Source organism: Phodopus roborovskii, unplaced genomic scaffold (genome assembly GCF_943737965.1).
Source record: "Phodopus roborovskii unplaced genomic scaffold, PHOROB, whole genome shotgun sequence".
NCBI lineage: Eukaryota > Metazoa > Chordata > Mammalia > Rodentia > Cricetidae > Phodopus > Phodopus roborovskii.
The window spans coordinates 19,305,981-19,326,631 of record NW_026126549.1 but is presented as its reverse complement, the minus strand read 5'-3'; the positions used below and the strand labels follow the sequence as shown (position 1 = coordinate 19,326,631).

The 20,651-nt window shown below is 42.9% G+C and overlaps 1 protein-coding gene across 1 annotated transcript; it reads right to left on the bottom strand.

The window, feature by feature from the left end:
• Positions 1 to 204: 204 nt before the first annotated feature.
• Positions 205 to 4,392, bottom strand: LOC127234297 (spermatogenesis-associated protein 31E1-like). The gene has a single exon (XM_051201189.1). It carries the CDS (start codon positions 4,390 to 4,392, stop codon positions 205 to 207), a length of 4,188 nt encoding a protein of 1,395 aa, XP_051057146.1.
• Between the last annotated feature and the right edge of the window lie 16,259 nt (positions 4,393 to 20,651).

The window sequence follows — 20,651 nt, the reverse complement described above, 5'->3', positions numbered from 1 at the left end:
GTTTCTGTAATTATAATAAAATTAACACTAGCTACAGTAGGAAATAGTGACACCTCAACTGCTACTGTCTCCTCTTTGTCGAGCCTATCCCCTCCAAAAACAGGACTAAGGTAGAGCAGATGCTTACATTTACATGTGGCCAGGCATTGAAGACAAGACCTCGAGATAAAACACACAAAGAAGAAATAATGCCTAAAACTTTAATTACTTCATATTAGGAAAAGCATTTTCTTTTCCGTAAAGTGCATTTCTATAGAGACAGTGTCTGGGACAATGAACAGGGGCTCCTCTGACCCGTGGTGCCTGTTCCATGCGATGATACATGGCAGTTTGGGACACAGGTTGTCTCAACAACTGGGTGTCCTTGTTACTGTAGATCATCCATTTGTCTTTGGAAGGTTGGATGATTACACTGTGGCTAGCTTGCTTAACAGAGCTAGTGTTTCCATGTGTTATCTTTGATTCCATAGTAGGAATCCTATGCCTGCAGATATGCCCACTCCATGAAGCTTTGGGTGCTTCCTGATAATTCACTGAAGAGGCACACCTGTGGTGAACCCCCCGATTATCAAGGCCCTGTACTTCAGCGACCTGCTGTCGTACAAATGATCTATTCATAACTGGCCCTTTGCTTTGGGTTGGGGATGATAAGGCCCTGACATTTGGCCTTAGGTTCTCCATAACTTTCCCTTTGGGGTTACAAACTGACAATATAAAGTCTTTGATCTTGTCCACCAACTTCTTTTCCTGACTCTGTGACTTGTAGACTTGAGCAGGCCTTGTCCCTGAATGACCTGGGTTCTGCCTGGGACTTCTATACTCCTTTTGGTTATTTGTACCAAACATGTGTTTGGTCCACGGATCCTGGGATTTAGAAGTCATGGGGATAGTCCCTTCCCTTGATGGGAAAGGCTGCCTGAGCTGGGAGCTTGACTTTCTTGTAGTTGACACAGTCTTGTGGCTGGACTGGGAGGCCCTGGATGTCAGAATGTCTGCAGCTAACAGAACCTCAGGAGCACATTCACGGAACAAAGTCCCAGTGGCACAGTCATGCAGGACCACACCAGGGGCCAAACAGTGATGGCTGTGCAGGTCTGAGTCTTCAGGAGCCTGATCAATTGTTCTTGAGGTGGATGGACTTTCAATGGTCTCCAGAGATTTAAAATCCCTTAGATGTTTGTTGTTGATTGGAGAGTTAGCCACTTCTTGAGCTGTCATAGTGAGTGCCCTGTCACAGGACTCTTCCTCCTCTACCTCCTCTAGCTCCCTGGTATTCCTGCTGCTGAGTGATTGTGATGTCGTGCTGATGTTCCTAACTGACACACCTTGATATGTACCTCCTAATGGTACTTGCTCACTCTCCGATGATGGACACATACCCTTGATTAGGCCTGGAGTTGACCCTGGGTTGCTTGTCTGTGATTTAAGAAGATTATTACAGTGCCAGGCTCTGCCTATGAGACTATGTGGGGTGGACCCTGAAGTCATACTATCTTCGTGGATAGTTGCACAGGTCTCAGAGGGTCCAGAGTTGTCACTGTGAAGACTAGCTCTTGGGAATTCCAGCTGAATCTCAGCAAGAGGGTGCTTTGTGGATTCAACAGTAGAATCCTCTTTCAGAACTTTCTCTTCTTGGGCTGGTAGAAAAGGTTCACCATGGACACTGGCTTTTGGGGGAATAGAATCATTTCTAGAGTCCCCAAATGACAAAGAGATATTAGAGGGCCGAGAAAAAGGCAAAGATGCAGCCTTAGTCATGGTAAAAACCTGTATGATCTTGAGGCATCTGAGGGGCAGGCCCCACCGGTGTCTCACCAGACGTCTGGTAAGATGTGCATCCAGAACTTTTTGTGCGCCAGGATCTAGGAATGAAGGCCCATTAGAATCATTCTTGCAAGGGGTCAAATTATGACAGGATGTTTTTTCCAGGGGCATCTTACTGTTGTCTGTATGATTCCACTTACTGCTTGAGTGTATTGGCAGCATGCCTTCTAGAAGCTCCTTTCTGTGTACCTCTGCTGAAACACTTGGTGGGTCTCTTCTTGGGTGTCTCAGGGAGCTAGTTTCCACTTCTGCATTGGAAATAATATCTATATCTTTGCTCAGGGAACCTTCTGGGCTCCTACCCAGATCTTTCAGTATTGTTGCAGGACAAGTGGTCAGATCCTTAGATGGTTCCATCGGGGATTGAGCTCTCTCTGAAAAGGTTGGTAAGATACTCTGTGGATATAGATTCGATTCATCTGAAACTGGTGAGGGACCAACAGTTCCATGAATCACTTCAGAAGGACCCATTCCAGGGAGTTCCTCCTGAGACTTTATCAGGTCTACAGGTAGCTGTAGCCTTTGGGGCCATTGATCATGGAGTTGATAAAATCGTTTTAAGTGTTGTTCTAGGAGCTCCTGGAGCCCAGGGTCAAGGATGTCCCTTGAAGGGTGGAAAACAGGACTCTGGGAGGCACAGTGCTTTGAAATGAGTTCACGAAATGCTTCATATGACTTTTTAACCATGTCTGGCAGATTGTTCCTACTTTCTTGATATTTCTTCATGAGGTGCTTCTCTAGCTCTTCAATTACAGGTGGGACACTAAGTTGGTATCTTGAAGCATTAGAGTAAGAAACCCCATTGTTTCTAACTGGAGGTGAATGGCATTGTGGCTTTGGGTCAGAGGTTGGGTCACAGGACTGGGTTAGGATACCAGCCACTGGTGATGGGGAATCAGACATCTTTGGAATTACAGGATGAGATTGGATCAACTCATGAAGCAAGGGTTTGGGAGAAATGAGCTGTGCAGGTATGTCAGACTTACTTTGTATTGTTGTGTATGGGGTGAGACCATTGAAAAAGATGGAGGGGGTATCTAGTGAAGACTGTACCATATTGACTGTAGCCACAATGGATTCACTGTGTAGGAAGGGGAGACCCCAGAAAAACTGGCTACATGTCATTTGGACATGGTTGCCAGATACCTTTTGGTAATAGATTTGATGGTTTCCTGCCAGCTGTTCAGATTGGCAGTTTCTACTGCAGAATGGGCGTGAGGTGGTGATAGTCTGCTTGCTGCTCCAGGACTCCAGCATACCACCCATGCAGCCCAAGACATCATCATTTTGTTTCTTTCCGTTCTTCCATACTTTGAGATGCACCCTCTTATTGATCTGGACTTCAAGCATCTCCTGTACAGCAGGGTTGATGAATGTTGGCTCCCCAGCCACTATATGCCTGTATGTGGGGCCTGTCCAGAATGAGGCCTCTTCCAGGCTGATAGAAAGACGATCTTGTGATGAATCACTATGTGAAGAGATGGATTGGCACCGGAACTGGGCAGATATATTGGACCAGGGAGGGCCTGTGGCAGGCCTGTTTGAGTTGGCAAGGCCTAGGTAAGGTGATGTAGGGCTATTTGAATTGATAAATCTTGGAGAGGATGAGGGAGGTTCTTTGGAGTTATTAAGGCCTGGACTTCTTGAGGGAGGCCTGCTTGAGCTGTCAAGTCTGCCAGGTGTAGAAGTAGGCCTGCTTGAGTATTCACATCCTGGAGCTGTTAAGGTAGGGTTTCTAAAGTTCTTAAGGCCTTGGGTGGTAGAGTTTGACCTAATTGAGGTGTTAAATTCTGGGGTGTTGGAGGTATGCCTACTGTAGTGGAAAAGGCCTGGACTTGTGCAAGTAGGTCTGCTTGAGCACTCATGACTTGGTATATTTGGGGTAGGCATGCATGAGTTAAGGCCTGCAGAGGTGTAAGTAGGTCTACATGTGTTGTTGAGGCCTGGTGTTGTTGGGGAATACCCGGTTTCATGTTCAAGGCCTGCGGTGTTTGGGGCAGGCCTGCATGAGTTGTCAAGGCCTTGGATGGACATGCTTGGCCTGCTCATGTGGTTAATGTCTGTTGCGATTTGATTAGACCTTCTCGAGTAGTTGAGAACTGATGTCATTGGCATGGGAGAAGGCAAATCTGGCAGAGGGGTGCTCTGTGGGGTTTCCAGTGCTGTGGGGTCACACTGAAGACCCACCATCCTGGGATATGGCATTGATGGAGTATATGCCCCAGGATCAGGAGAATGAGAAGGGTGGGAAGGTGCCAATGGGGGTGAACAGCACCTTCCAGGAGTCAAAGTCTCTGGTGGCTGAGAGGCACTCCCAGGCCACTGTGACTCAATAGAAGCTGGGCCATTCAGCAGGACAGGTGACATGATTCTAGAATCTTTGGGCAGCAGGTGTTCCTTCAGAGGAGAAGAGGAAGCAGCCAGAGACAAATTGGTGGCCACAGTCTCCTCTTTGGGCTGCCAAGGTGGCTGGTCTGCTCTTGAAGCTTCTGGGTTGGACACTTCAGCTGAGGAATCTTGTCTTAAGAGCTGGCAACAGCTGATGGTATTGACAAGCCTCCTTAGCATTCTGCAGGGGAATGAAGTGTAATGATAGCCAGGAGCACATGGGCCGAAAGGATGGGCAAGCTTAATAGAGAAGGACCCTTGTAGCCCCTCATACCACTATTCTACACAAGGGATTGTAGAAGACCCAGTTATCCTGAACTCAAGTACCATACTCAGATCCCACCCATGCAGAGGTCCCTATTCCCTTCTTAACCTTATACCCTGTGTGGGGGTGATCACATAACAGACAAGGAGTGAGGGCAGAAAGAATAGAGAGGGCTCACCTGTGCAGAACTGAAACCAGTACCTTGTCCTCCTTTTGTTTCTTCCTGCTGCCTCTGTAAGCTGGAAATGGAGACTGGGTTATGGTGGGGTAAGGAGGGATGTGTTTCTTACCAGAGACAGGTTGAAATGTCCCTTCTGTAGAAAAGAAGTGAAACCGGAGCTCAGGCATCTGTGAGCAAGGCTCTATGCCCAAATGCCTGAAGAGCAAGGCACATGTGAGTCAGGACAATGCATGGACCGGGTTCTTCCACTTCTCAGGACGTCCATGGACTTCTTAACTTCCTGTGGAGTGGAGGGAAGGACCAGTGTTTTGAAAGAGGAAAATGTCTCAGAGACCTGTATCAGTCCATTTGCCCCAGGATCTTGGCAGCAGGGTCCACTTCCCACCACAATTCCCCTCCCCAGGCATCACCCAATCCTGGCCATCCAAGGCTTCCTTGTGTGCACAGAACGGGGCAAGAGTCTTCAATTCTGGGTTCTTGCCCAGGAGCTGCCTCCTCCGCGGTTCTGCAATTGTCTTGGAGTTATTACTCAGGGACAGGGGGGATGAAGTCTCTTCTCCGGGGGAAAAAAGAAGTAGCCTACCTTTCACAGTCCTGATTTTCATCCTGACCTTGCTGTGGGCCCTCTTCACCACCTGACAGAGAGATAGCACATGCAGTTCCATTCTCTTTCCCAAAATGTGAATGATTATGTGTTCTTTTCCTCTTTGGAAACACAAATGGGGACGCTCTCTGAGAGAGCCACCATGAGTGTCATTTGTCAGTGTTTTGCTCTGGATCCAAAGGCTCACTCTGAAATACCACCAGTCGCTTCCTGAGACCAGTGGCCACTCATGTCCTGGAACCCACTGCCCCTTCATGTCAGATCCATTGACCCTATAAGGTTGCATGTTAGAGGGGGACATAGGAACCAGTGCTCAGAAACGTTTTCTCAGAGCTCCCTGACAATCCCAGGAGCAGCATCCCTGGCCACAGACTCACAGGGCTTCTCTCAGGTATGGATGGTGTGAGAGCAGACATTTTGGAGGCCACTCTCCCTTCTGCCCTACCTGCCAGTTCTTGGAGGATGGGGTTCTGCTGTTGCCTGAGATCCCCTGTCAGCCACCTCCCTATTTGATTTGGAAAGGGAAGCCTATGACAGGAGAGAGAGGTGGAACTTTTCTCTGTTGATTTGGGGCTAAGGCATTCTTACCATTTTGGCAGTGGTGTTTTCTGCTGGTGGAGGTGAAGGTGAGTTAAGAGGGAGGAGGGGTAATAAGAGGTGGAAGAGCCCCAGTCCACACACAAAGGCTAAGATTATATCCATTGCCCAAGTGGTGAAGCTGGGGGTCAGCCATGGACTATCAACGCTTTCCAGAAGAGAGAGAAAGTTCTCCATCCGAATCGCACTGTTGCTCTCAAGCAACTGAACTCTGAGAGTTCTGTCTGGGAGAGGGCAGTTGGGCCCAGGGCAGCATCACAGAGCTCTTGACTCCCTGTCACAAAGGCTTCAGAGTGTGGGGGAGGGGTGGTAAGAAGAGCTGATAGAATAATCACTCCCCTACTCTGGGCTTCAGGGTTTCTCCAATCTCCAAAGTCCTGTGTGTATGTTTCCAATTTCACCTGTACACTCTGTCAGAAATACAGTCTTGTCCATTTTTCTGTTCCTCCACTCCCACCCATCTAGGGGCTTGTCCTGTTCTGTGGAATTTTAAAACCTCAAATCCTCTTGCAGTGACCTGTCTCTTCCAAATGAATTCAGTCCCTGATCCTTCCCAAGCTGAGACCAAGCATTGAAATATATGAGCCTATGTGGTTAATTCAAGCCACTACCTTCCATTCTCTAGTCCTATGTTATCTTGTGGCTACAACAGAAACCAAAATTCAGTTAATGTTCATAAGTCCCCATAGCTTTTCACTCTCCCCACAATTTCCAAGACTCCCTTCTCAGCTTCAAGACAATCTCTTGTTAGCTCATGTAAAAGCAAAACTCAAGTTTTACAGTTCAACATACATGTGTAGTGAAGAAATACTGGACACTCTGGACACTGCAAGACAAAATCCAGGAAGGCGAAATCCAAACACTGGTATCAAATGTCTCTTCAGGTTTCCTGCTCCTGTCTGTTTTTTTTTTTTTTTTTTTTTTTTTTGAGGGCAACATACTTCTTTCTCTTGGGCCTGCCTGTTCTATTTACTGATAGAACCTTTCCTGGACAAGTGGCCTGTGGCTCTGGCATCTTCATTATCTTGGGGTCTCCTTTGAATTCCAGGCTTCATCTTAATAGCTTCACATTGTACCATCTCTAGGCTTCCATGCAGAGGCACCCCTGACAGTTCTCTGGACTCAGGAGTTTTCCTTAACCACAAAAGATGATTACACAACCCCTAACTCATGTTTCTTCTTGACTCTAATGCCAGAATCACATGAACAATTCTTTGCCTAGTAAAATCTATGACATTAGTCCAAAGCTTGTAACTTTATCTTCAGCTGGACTCTTTGGACAAGGATAGAAGCATCCATGGTTTTGCCAAAATATCACAAAACTGTCTCTAGCCTGGAAGCTAATGCCATTCCCTGTGTGGTTCATTGATCTAGTCCTCTATAGTCCACATTGCTCTCAACACTACTGTCTTCCAATCTCATACTATGACTTCCCCTAAAGACTTGATTACAGCATTCATCCACTTTCCTAGTGCAATGTCAAAAAATATTCCATATTCCTCAAAAAAAAAAAAAAAAAAAAAAAAAAAAAAACCCAGCATGGTCAGGCCTGTGGCAGAAATACCACACTACTTTAACCAGCTAATGTTTTAATTGCTTTTCTATTGCTGTGAGGAGACACCATGACCAAGACAACTTACAAAAGGAAGAGTTCATTGAGGCTTACAGTTTTAGATGTTCGGTTCATGTCCATCATTGTGGGGAGCATGGTAGCAGTTAGTCAAGGATGGTGCTGAATTGGTTGTTGAGAGCTTACATCTGATGGAAAATCAAGAATCAGAGGAGAGTGGTACACTGAAATGCTATGGGCTTTAGAATCTTCTGAGCCCAACCTCAAGGAACACCTACTCTGACAAGTTCACACCTCTTAGTCCTCTCCAGACAATTCCTCCTATCTTGGGACCCAGCATTCAAATTCACCAGCATATGGGGGCCGTTCTCATTCATGCCATCACAACAGTAGAATTTTTGACACTGTTTCTATAGCAAGTAGGGAAGAGCTGTCATCTTTGTAACGTGAGGCTTCTCATCTTTGTGAACATCAAGCAGTTTCTTCTGACTCCTTCAGTCACATTGTTGTGCTGTTCCTCACATGGTTCTGAGTTTGCTTTTAGAATTTCATCTGAATACTTAATTTGGAGCTCTTAGCATTTATGCTTTCAATTTATTTTACTTCTTATTTTCCTAGAAGGAGAAGAACCCTTTTTTTATAAATTAACCTTTCAACTTTGTAGCTTTCCTGTGGCCACTTATTTCTTCAAGATGTTTTCTTGTACATCCTCTCAGAGTTTCTGGCTACACAATTTTGTTGTCTGCAAAAGAGACAACTTCTTTTCTCATTTCCAAATCTGTGTGCTTTTTGTTTCATTTGCTCTTCCCTAGTTCAGCAACTAAACATTCTAGTGTGATGTTGAAGGAGAGTTTTTTTTTTTTCATTTTCATGGGAAATCTCTTCTTTTCTCAATGTTCCAGTGATGCAGTCTTTCAGTGTTGTCCATAGTCCAAGTGGGAAATTTGGTTTCCATTTCTAAAATGCTGAGTATTTGCGGCATGAATGGCCATCTACATTTTCTACAGGCATGCTCCTGTGATCTTCCTTGTTTGTTGGGTGTTCTATTTCATTTATGTGGCTGTGATAAAATGCCTGACAAAAATATCAATGTAGGAGACAAAGGTGTTTAATTTGTACTGTAAATCTTGATTAAAGATCATCATTGTGGGGAAGTAAGGCCAGAGTTTCAAATAGTTTGTCTCATACATTCCTAGTCAATAACAGAGTACAATGGATACATCCATGCTGTCTGCTTGCTTGCTCTAGCTTTCACCTGTCCTTTAGAGTTCAAGTTTCCCTGCTCAGGGAATGGTGCCACTCTTAATAGCCTGGGTCTCCTGTCTTGATTAGCAATGAAGGCAATGTCTTACAGACAAGCCCCACAGGCTAATCAGATGTGGGCAGTCCTTCAACTGAGACAACATTCTGTGATGACTCCAGACCAGTGGTGCTCAGTCCTCCTCATGCTGAGATCCTTTAATACACTTCCTCTTGTTGTGGTGACACCCAACCATAAAATTTGTTTTTAGTTTATGAGTATAATTTTCTACTGATATAAATTGCAAGGTAACTATCTGTGTTTTCTCATGGTCTTAATGAACCGTTGTGAAAGGGTCATTTAACACCTCTCAGGGTCATCACAACACACAGGTCAAGAAACCAATTTTCTAGACTGCCAAGTTGACATTTAAAATAGATGGGGGACATTCAGGTCAATTCCAGTTCAAGGGAATCTGAGCTTTGTACTGATTGCATGTTTTCTTTCTTTCTTTTTTTATGCATATAGAGTATTTTTTATTTAATTTTATATAACAAAGTCCAATTAAATGAAAACAAACATTTATACATAATATTTGGGAATTTGGGCGTCGTTCTTTCCAAACTACTTCCTGCTGGTAAGGGCGCTGTCATGGGGGATTTGAAGAAGATTCAGATATCCTAGCTGTAGTCTGTAGGGCTGTTTTGTCCAGCTGTTTGGAATGTAGGATCAGCTTGTACTCTGTTTCAGGCGGTCTGGTGTGATCAAACCACATTAGTCTGGAAGGAATCCACATCTTTTCATTTTCTGTGGAAACAAAAATAGAAATACTTTTCCCCAGTAACTTGTTCTTCAACTTAAATTTTGGAGTCAAAGCGTTTTTTTTTTTTTTTTTTTTTTTTTTTTTTATTATTTTACATGTCGATCCCAGTTCCCTCTCCCTCCCTCCCTCCCTCCCCCCAAGCCCTCCCTCCCTCCCTCCCTCCCCCCAAGCCCTCCCTCCCTCCTTCCCTCCCTTTTGCCCTCTCTACCCTCTCCCATGCACTCTAAACACCCTCCCCTCCCAACCCCCCACCACAATACAATATGTAGGAGAATGCCATCCAGTTGGGGTCATGTAGATCTGACAGGTCCTGTGAAGTAGGGACTAGGGCTTCTCTCCTATCTCTAGAATAAGGCAGTTATCCCTCCATGGGGGATATGTTTGCAAAGTCCTTTTGTGCACCAGGGATACATCCTGGCTCCACTGTCTGAGGTCTCTTAGACTGCTCAGACCTTCTGGCTGAGACCCATATTCAGGGGGGTCCGAGTCAGACCCCTGTTGGCTTCCCAGCTATCAGTCTAGTGGCCCTTAGCTCCTCCTTGTTCAGGTAAGCTGTCTCTATGTACTTCTACCGCATGGTCTTGTCCTCTCCATCTGCTTCTGGGTTCTAGTTTGACTCAGTGTTTATGTATGGGTGTTTGATCCTGTTTTCAACAGGCATTAGTTGAGGACTCCATGGAGAAGTTAGTTGTTGATCTCACTCTCCGGGAAGGGCATTTATGATAGCCTTTCCACGGAAGCTCAACTTGTTAGTTGGCAGCAGTCTTGTAGTTCCCTCGACCTTTCTTTGTGTTCAACTTTATCTTCAAACCAATATTGGCTCCCTCTTTTATATTCTCTCTCTCTGTCTCTGTCTCTCTCTCTCTTTCCTATTTTCCATTCCTAACCAGGCTCAATCCTCCTGGTCGCACATGCCTTCCTCTCCTCCCTCTCATTTTCTCCTACTTCTCTCTCCATTAGCTGTCCTCCCCCACTATAACTGAGGTCTGGGGGACTTGTCCCTTCCCAGTTCTGTGAGGGACTTTATATGAATCTCTTAGAATACAACTTGTATCCTAGTTCCTCTGGTGATGTGAATTATAGGCTGGTGATCATTTGATCTAGGTCTAAAATCCATATATGAGTGAGTACATACTGTGTTCCTCTTTTTGTGACTGGGTTACCTCATTCAGGATGGTTTCTTCAAGTGCCATCCACTTGCCTGCGAATTTCAAGATACCATTATTTTTTTCTGCAGAGTAGTATTCCATTGTGTAGATGTGCCACATCTTCATTAACCATTCTTCAATTGAAGGGCATCTAGGTTGCTTCCAGGTTCTTGCTATTACAAATAGTGCTGCTATGAACATAGTTGAACAGATGTCTTTGTTGCATTGATGTGAATCCTTTGGGTATATGCCTAAGAGGGGGATTGCCGGGTCCTGTGGTAAACTAATTCCCATTTTCCTGAGGAACCGCCATACTGATCTCCAAAGTGGCTGTATGAGTTTGCACTCCCACCAGCAGTGGAGGAGTGTTCCACTTTCTCCACATCCTCTCCAACATAAGTCATCACTGGTGTTTCTAATTTTAGCCATTCTGGCAGGGGTAAGATGGTATCTCAAAGTTGTTTTGATTTGCATTTCCCTGATAGCTAAGGATGTGGAGCATTTTCTTAAGTGTCTTTCAGCCTTTTTGATTTCCTCCATTGAGAATTCTTTCTTCAGTTCTGTACCCCATTTTTTAATAGGGTTATTTGGTGTTTTGTTGACAGTTTCTTGAGTTCTTTGTATATTTTGCAGATCAGCCCTTTGTCGGATATAGGATTAGTGAAAATCTTTTCCCAGTCAGTGGGCTGCTGTTTGGTCTTGTCAACTGTGTCCTTTGCCTTACAGAAGCTTCTAAGTTTGAAGAGGTCCCATTTATTAATTGTTTCTTTCAGTGTCTGTGCCCCTGGAGTTATGTTCAAGAAGCGGTCTCCTATACCAATTTGTTCAAGGGTACCTCCTACTTTCTCTTCTAAGAGGTTCAATGTGGCTGGATTGATGTTGAGGTCTTTGATCCATTTGGACTTGAGTTTTGTGCATGGCGACAGACATGGGTCTATCTGCAGTCTTCTACACACCCTCATCCAATTGTGCCAGCACCATTTGTTGAAGATGCTGTCTTTGCCCCATTGTATAATTTTAGCTGTTTTGTCGAAAATCAGGTGTTCATAGGTGCGTGGATTAATATCAGGATTTTCAATTCGATTCCATTGGTCTACCTGTCTATTTTTATGCCAATACCAGGCTGTTTTCAGAACTATAGCTCTGTAGTAGAGCTTAAAGTCAGGAATGGTGATGCCTCCTGATGTTCTTTTATTGTATAGGGTTGTTTTGGCTATCCTGGGTCTTTTGTTTTTCCATATAAAGTTGATTATTATCCTTTCAATGTCGGTGAAGAATTGTGGTGGGATTTTAATGGGGATTGCATTGAATCTGTAGATTGCTTTTGGTTCTTTAGCAATAGGCACTTATCTTACCTCTGACAGTGTGTTTGTGTAGCTGAGAGCAATAGCACTAGGCTATATGTTTGAGGAGTCTCTTGGAAACCTCTATTGAGTAACTCATGTTACTGTTATTGAGATTTTTTGTTAGACGGTCTTTTAGTCTTGCAGGAAGCACAATCAGCCTAAGTGAGAAAATTTCATTAAAACTGTATTTGTAACTCAATCACCAGCCCTTGGCTAGAGATGACTCTGGGCCCAATTAGGGCGGCCTCTCCCCTATACCCTCCCCCTGGGAACTCCCTGGGTTGGCCCCAGATCCCCCTGCTCCTGTGTCCTGTCCTCATCGAGAGTGCTCTTGGAGCTCTGATACACCCCCACCCACCTCCACCGCGAGCCTGCCCTCCCCCTACCCTGTGCCCTACCCTGCCCACTGTCCCACCACTCTGTTAAGCACTGGAACAGACGGTAGAGCCAACAGTCCACACAACTTCCGGGAACTTCTGGGAGCACTTCTGAACATAGGAGACCTGCCTATCCATGGGGGGGCCACACATAATTTCCACCTGCTTGGTCTTTGACCCCTACCACAGGTCCTCTACTGGAGTCCAGGGCCCCTCCCAGAGATCTGCCTATTTCTGAGGGACCACTCTGAGTTCCTGCCAGCAGGATCCTTGACCCCCAAAGCAGGGACTCTGCTAAAGAAAGAGGCCTCATCTGGAGAGTGCCAGGTCCCAGTGAGATCCTCCTATTTGTGCAGACACATCCTGAGTATCAGCCCAGACTTTGTCCTCTACCACCAGCCCTTGGCTAGAAGCACAAGGAACATCCAGAGTACCAGCCTTCGGGGTCTTTGACCCCCATCACCAGTCTTCTACTAGAGCCTGATTGCTGACCCCTCATCCCCAGGCCCCTGCCTGTGGAGAGCTTGGACCACCCAGAGCTACAGATATCGAACCTCTGACCCACATAAGCCCACCGGGGAAGTACCATAGAGAGAGGGAGAAACCCCAACAACACCTACTGGAAGAAGCTATGGGAAGATGGCAATACAAGAAAACACCTAACAACAGAAAGACAAGCATGACACCATCAGAATCTAGGGAGACTACACCAACTAGACTGGAACACAATAACAAAGTAGATGAAGCAGAAGGGAATGACTTAAAAATTATCATCATAAAAATGATAGAGGCCCTCAAAGAAGATGTGAAAAAATCCCTTAAAGAAATGGAAGAAAAAACAAACAAACAAAAATGAAGAAATGAACAAATTTCTTAAAGAAAGTACAGAAAGCCAAGAAAATACAATTAAGCAGGTGAAGGAAACGACTCAAAATTTGAAAACTGAAATACAGGCAACACAAACGGAAGGAATGCTGGAAATAGAAAAACTGGGCAAAAGATCGGGAACTACAGACACAAGCATAAACAACAGAATTCAAGAGATGGAAGAGAGAATCTCAGGCATGGAAGATAAACTAGAGGAAATAGATTCATCGACCAAAGAAAATCATAAATCCAACAAATCCTTAACACAAAACATCCAGGAAATGTGAGACACTGTGAAAAGGCCAAACCTAAGAATAATAGGCATAGAGGAAGGTGAGGAAGCCCAGCTCAAAGGTGCTGAAAACATATTCAACAAAATCATCGAGGAAATCTTTCCCAAACTGAAGAAGGACATCCCCATGAATTACAAGAAACATAACGAATACCAAATAGGCTGGACCAAAGAAAAAAGACACCTTGACATATAATAATCAAAACACCTAGCATACAGAATAAAGAAAGAATATTAGGAGCAGCGAAGTAAAAGGGCCAGGTAACATATAAATGCAGACCTATCAAAATTACACCTGACTTCTCCATGGAAAACCTCAAGGGCAGAAGGTCCTGGATAGATGTTCTACAAGTACTAAGAGACCACGGATGCCAGCCCAGGCTACTATACCAAGCAAAACTCTCAATCACCATGGATGGAGAAAACAAGATATTTAATACAAAACCAGATTTTCCCAATACATATCTACAAATCCAGCCCTACAGAAAGTATTGGAAGTAAAACTCCAACCCAAGGAAGGTAACTACGCCCACAAAAATGTAGGCAACAGATAATCCAACTACACCAGAAACCAAGGGTGAAGCAGAACTAATATATTCACAATACCACTGCCAAAAACAAATCTAAAACAAGCATCAACAATCAATGGTTCTTACTCACCCTCAACATTAATGGTCTTAACTCAGCTATAAAAAGACACAGGCTAACAGAATGGATACGAAGACAGAATCCATCCCTCTGCTGCCTACAAGAAACACATCTAAGTTTGAAAGATAGACATTACCTCAGGGTAAAGGGTTGGGAAAAGATTTTCCAATCAAATGGACCCAAGAAGCAAGCAGGTTTGGCAAGCAGGTTAATCAAAAGAGATGAAGACAGTCATTTCTTATTCATCGCAGGAGAAATCCATCAACACAAAGTCTCAGTTCTGAACACCTATGCCCCAAATACAAAGGCACCCACATTCGTAAAAGAAATGCTACAAAAACTCAAAGCTCACATAAGACCTCACACACTTATAGTGGGACACTTCAACACACCACACTCAACACTAGACAGGACCAATCTGAAACTCAACAAAGAAACAAAAGAACTAACAGAAGTTATGTCTCAACTGGTTTAACAGACATCTATAGAACATTCCATCCAAACACAAAAGAATATACCTTCTTCTCTGTTCCACAGGGAACCTTCTCTAAAATTGACCACATACTAGATGGAATAACAAACCTCAACATATACAAGAGAATTGCAATAGTTCCCTGTATCTTATCAGACCACCATGCTTTAAAATTGGAATTCAACAACAACACAAATAGCAGAAAACTTGAAAACTCATTGAAACTGAGCAATGTGCAATTGCACCACTCCTGGGTCAAAGAAGAAATAAAGAAAGAAATTAAGGACTTTCTAATATTCAACGAGAATGAGGATACAACATACATGAACTTATGGGACATCTTGAAATCAGTGCTATGAGGGAAGTCCATTGCACTAAGTGCCCATATGAAGAAAACAGAGGATAGTCCCATAAGAGAGTTCACAGCAAAATTGAAAGCTGAAAGCTTTAGAACAAAAAGAAGCAAACTCACCCAGGAGGAGTAGACGCCAGGAAATAATCAAATTGAGGGATGAAATAAACAAAATAGAAACCAGGAAAACAATACAAAAAATTCAACACAACAAATATTTGTTTTTTTCAAGAAAATCAAAAGGATAGACAAACCTTTATCCAAACTAACTGAAAAGCAGAGGGAGAGCATGCAAATTAACAAAATCAGAAATGAAATGGGGAACAAAACAACGGACACAGAGGAAATCCAGACAATTTTTAGGTCATACTTTGAAAACCTGTATTCCACAAAATTTGAAAATTCAAAGGAAATGAACAAATTCCTGGATAACTATCACTTACCAAAATTAAATCAAGAACAGACAAACAACTTAAATAGACCTATAACCCGCAATGAAATAGAAGCAGTCATCAACAGCCTTCCAACCAAAAAAAGCCCAGGGCCAGATGGCTTTACTGCAGAATTCTACCAGACATTCAAGGAAGACCTAATACCAATATGCCTCTAATTATTCCACAAAATAGAAACAGAAGGTTCATTACCAAACACTTTTTATGAGGCCACAATAACCTTGGTACCCAAGCCTCACAAAGATACAACTAAGAAAGAAAACTACAGACCAATATCCCTGATGAACATTGATGCAAAAATACTCAATAAAATACTGGTAAACCAAATTCAAGAGTACATCAGAAAAATCATCCAGCATGACCAAGTAGGCTTCATCCCTGGAATGCAGGGATGGTTTAACAAATGAAAATCTGTCAACGTGATCCACCATATAAACAAACTGAAAAAGAAAAACCATATGATCATCTCCCTAGATGCTGAAAAAGCCTTCGACAAAATTCAACACCCTTTCATGATAAAAGTCTTGGAGAGATCAGGGATAACATGAACATACCTAAACATAAAAAGAACAATATATAGAAAAACAACTGCCAACATCAAACTGAATGGAAACATAATGTGATTCCTCTAAAATCAGGAACAAGACAAGGCTGCCCTCCATCTCCATATCTCTTCAATATCATACTTGAAGTTCTACCTAAAGCTTTAAAACAACAAAAGGAGATGAAGGGGATCCAAATTGGAAAGGAAGAAGTCAGTCTCTATTTGCAGATGATATGATAGTTTACATAAGTGACCCAAAATTTCTACCAGGGAACTCCTACAGCTGATAAACAACTTCAGCAAACTAGCAGGGTACAAGATAAACTAAAAAAAATTGGTAGCTCTACTTTATTCAGATGACAAAGAGGTGGAGAAAGAAATCAGAGAAAGAGCACCCTTTACAATAGCCACAAGCAACATAAGGTATCTTGGTGTAACGCTTACCAAACAAGTAAAAGACCTATATAATAAGAACTTTGTGACTCTAAAGAAAGAAATTAAAGAAGATACCAGAAAATGGAAACATCTCCCATGCTCTTGGATAGGTGGGATAAACATAGTAAAAATGGCAATCTTGCCAAAAGCAATCTACAGATTCAATGCAATCCCCATTAAAATCCCACCACAATTCTTCACTGACCTTGAAAGGATAATAATCAACATTATGTGGAAAAACAAAAGACCCAAGATAGCCACAACAACCCTGTACAATGAAAGAATTTCAGGAGGTGTCACCATTCCTGACTTTAAGCTCTACTACAGAACTATAGTTCTGAACACAGCCCGATATTGGCACAAAAATAGATATGTAGACCAGTGGAATTGAATTGAAAATCCTGATATTAACCCACACACCTATGAACACCTGATTTTCGAGAAAACAGCTAAAAGTATACAATGGGGCAAAGACAGCATCTTCAACAAATGGTGCTGGCACAATTGGATGAGGGTGTGTAGAAGACTGAAGATAGACCTATGTCTGGCGCCATGCACAAAACTCAAGTCCAAAAGGATCAAAGACCTCAACATCAATCCAGCCACATTGAACCTCTTAGAAGAGAAAGTAGGAGGTACCCTTGAACAAATTGGTATAGGAGACTGCTTTCTGAACATAACTCCAGGAGCACAGACACTGAGAGCAACAATTAATAAATGGGACCTCTTCAAACTTAGAAGCTTCTGTAAGGCAAAGTGGACAAGACCAAACGGCAGCACACAGACTGGGAAAAGATTTTCACCAATCCTATATCTGACAAAGGGCTGATCTCCAAAATATACAAAGAACTCAAGAAACTAGTCAACAAAACACCAAACAACCATATTAAAAAATGGGGTACAGAAATGAAGAAAGAAGTCTCAATAGAGAAAATAAAATTCCTCAATAGATGAAATCAAAAAGGCTAAAAGACACTTAAGAAAGTGCTCAATATCCTTAGCTATCAGGGAAATACAAATCAAAACAACTTTGAGATACCATCTTACTCCTGCCAGGTTGGCTAAAATTAAAAACACCAATGATAATTCATGATGGAGAGGATGTGGAGAAATGGGAACACTCCTCCACTGCTGGTGGGAGTGCAAACTCGTACAGCCATTTTGGAGATCAGTTTGGTGGTTCCTCAGGAAAATGGGTATCAGTTTACCACAGGACCCGGCAATCTCCGTCTTAGTCATATACTCAAAAGATCCACATCCATGCAACAAATGCATCTTTTCAACTATGTGCATAGCAGCATTATTTATAATAGCATGAACCTGAAAGCAACCTAGATGCCCCTCAATTGAGGAATGGATAAAGAAGATGTGGCACATCTACACAATGGAATAATACTCAGCAGAAAAACATAACAGAATCTTGAAATTTTCAGGCAAGTGGATGGCACTTGAAGAAACCATCCTGAATGAGGTAACCCGGTCACAAAAAGAGGAACATGGAATGTACTTGCTTATATATGGATTCTAGACCTAGAGCAAAGGATCACCAGCCTATAAGTCACACTATCAGAGGAACTATGATACAAGGTGGATTCTAAGAGATTCATATAAAGTCCCTCACAGAACCGGGAAGGGACAAGTCCCCCAAAGCACATGGGAAATGGGGAGGGGCGGGCAGCGAATGGAGAGAGAAGTAGGAGAAAGAGAGGGGGAGGAGAGGAAAACATGTGTGACTAGAAAGATTGAGTCAGGGTAGGAATAGAAGACAGAAGAGAGAGAGAGAGAGAGAGAGAGAGAGAGAGAGAGAGAGAGAGAGAGAGAGAGAGAGAGAGGACATAAAAGAGGGAGCCAATATTGGTTTGAAGAGAAAACTAAACCAAAAGAAAGGTCTAGAGACTTATAAGACTGCTGCCAACTAACAATTCGAGCAACCACGGAAAGACTATCATAAATTCCCTTCCCGGATACTAAGATCAACAACTAAATTATCCATGGAGCCCTCATCTAATACCTGTTGGAAACAGAAGCAAACACCCATACCTAAACACTGAGTCCAACTAGAATCCAGATGCAGATGGAGAGGACAAGACCAGGTTGCAGAAACACATAGAGACAGCTGATCTGAACAAGGAGGAGCTAACAGACTGCTATCTGGGAATCCAGCATGGGACTGACTCAGGACACCCTGAATATGGGTCTCAGCTAGAAGGACTGTGCAGTCTAAGGGACCTCAGACAGTGGAACCAGGATGTATCCCTGGTGCACAAATGACCATGCGAACACATCCCCCATGGAGGGATACTCCCTTAACATAGAGATAGAAGATAAGTCCTAGTCCCTACTTCAAGTGTCCTGACAGATCTATATGATCCCACTTGGATGGCATTGCCCTACATGTGGAATTGGTGGATGGGAGGGGAGGGTGGTCAGGGTGCAGGTGAGGAGGCAGAGAGGGTAAAAGGGAGGGAGGGAGGGAAGGATAGGGAAATGGGATTGACATGTAAAATAATAAATTAATTAAAAAAACTGTATGTGTATATTTTTACACAGAATCACACATGATATTTTAGGCAATAATAGTATCATTAATTTTGGACTTTTCAGACATCCTTTTTAATTTGGCTTACTCTCTCTTTCTTCTAAATTTATCATCCTAAAGAGTCCCTTTTTCCTTATTTCCCTTATCAGAACTCTTGTGTCATGCAAGCTTCCAAAGGAGACAGGTATCCAATAGTCTCTTCTATCTATGATGCTCATGAACCACATCAAAAATCAGCAATGGTGTGCATACTTTTTTGGTAACCAACAGCTCTGCAATGAAACTCAAGTCCCTTCCAAACAGAAGAAATCATGCTAAATACTACAACACTAGACACCTATTCATTGCTAGTGCTCATGATGATTGGAGGAGAATCAGCATAACATCCCTGATAACTATCTATTAATATTTGACCTCATAACCACAGGTATGTTTCCCTCATCAAGGAAACTTCTCTTTGCAAGAAATGGAGTCCGCCATGGGAAGTCACAAACAATCAAAATGCAGAGTTGCTGAGCTCAGGGCCAATGGATAAATCTACAAAATATCCCACATTGGAGGCTCAAGGAACATTGCAGAACAGAGGGCAGAAACATTTTAAGAGTCAGAGGGTCAGGGATCTTGCTGTGAGATTGTGTCTCCTAGTAATGTCAGATCCTAAACTCATAATAAAGTCTTACCTGCATTACTGCATAAACATGAGCTGAACAAGGATGACACCAATGAACATGCCAAAGTAGATGGGGAAAAGCCCATGAGGCCTCTATCCTACATCAAGAACTTAGTAAGTCAACTGTGAAATGCCATGCTAGGCAAGCCTGTCTTCCCCAGGAAAGGGCACCCCACCTGGTTGCTCAGTGCAACAGTGGTCATCTGCCCATAACATACACACATGTAGCATTATATATACTCAAAAGGTTATATTTAGGAATACAGATTTACATGCAAATGCATAAATGTATGTAACACCAGTAAAAAAAAAAATGGCCATAGACTTAAAGGAGAACGGGAATGACATGGTTGGGAGGGAGAAAAGTGTGAAATGCAAATTTATTTTAGTAAAAATTGAACATAAAAACCTAGAATATTGCTTGTAAAAGATTGGTAGAGTCTTTGAAAGAAATGATGGTCTCCAAAACCGATGTTGTTGATGCTATTAAATTAGGTAATTAAATTAGAAAATAGAAGACCAATTAATTAACCACCACAATAATGGAAAGTACGTTGACTGGCGTGTGAGTGTAGAACCAGCCTTTCATACTGATAAATGCGTTTTGTTTGTTGCATATAATACTTACTGTTAGATAACCTCTAATATTTTATGCAGAGTTTTATATATTCTTAGTTTTGTTGGTTATATTTATGCCTGGATTTGGTATGGAGGCCATGTTGACTAAATAGAATGAGGTAAGAGGTAACCTCTTTGTTTTGTCTTCTGGAATATGCTATAGAAAGCTAAGTCTCTTCCTTAGATGTACTGTCATGTTCACTAGAAGTGTGCCTGGGCCTGGGACTTTCTGTTTGGGAAGTTTCTTAATTACTGATTCATTTTCTGTGATGGGCATATCCCCACTCATGCTGTCATGTGAATTCTAGCATACTTGTCTTTCCAAACAAGTGATCCATTTCATGTAGTTTATTGAATTTGGGGGCATGTGATAGTTCCCAGATTGCTTTATCATTCCTG

Bases quoted from the DNA above. Each gene is read 5' to 3' on its own strand.
- LOC127234297 (XM_051201189.1), bottom strand. From the start codon at position 4,392: ATGCTAAGGAGGCTTGTCAATACCATCAGCTGTTGCCAGCTCTTAAGA.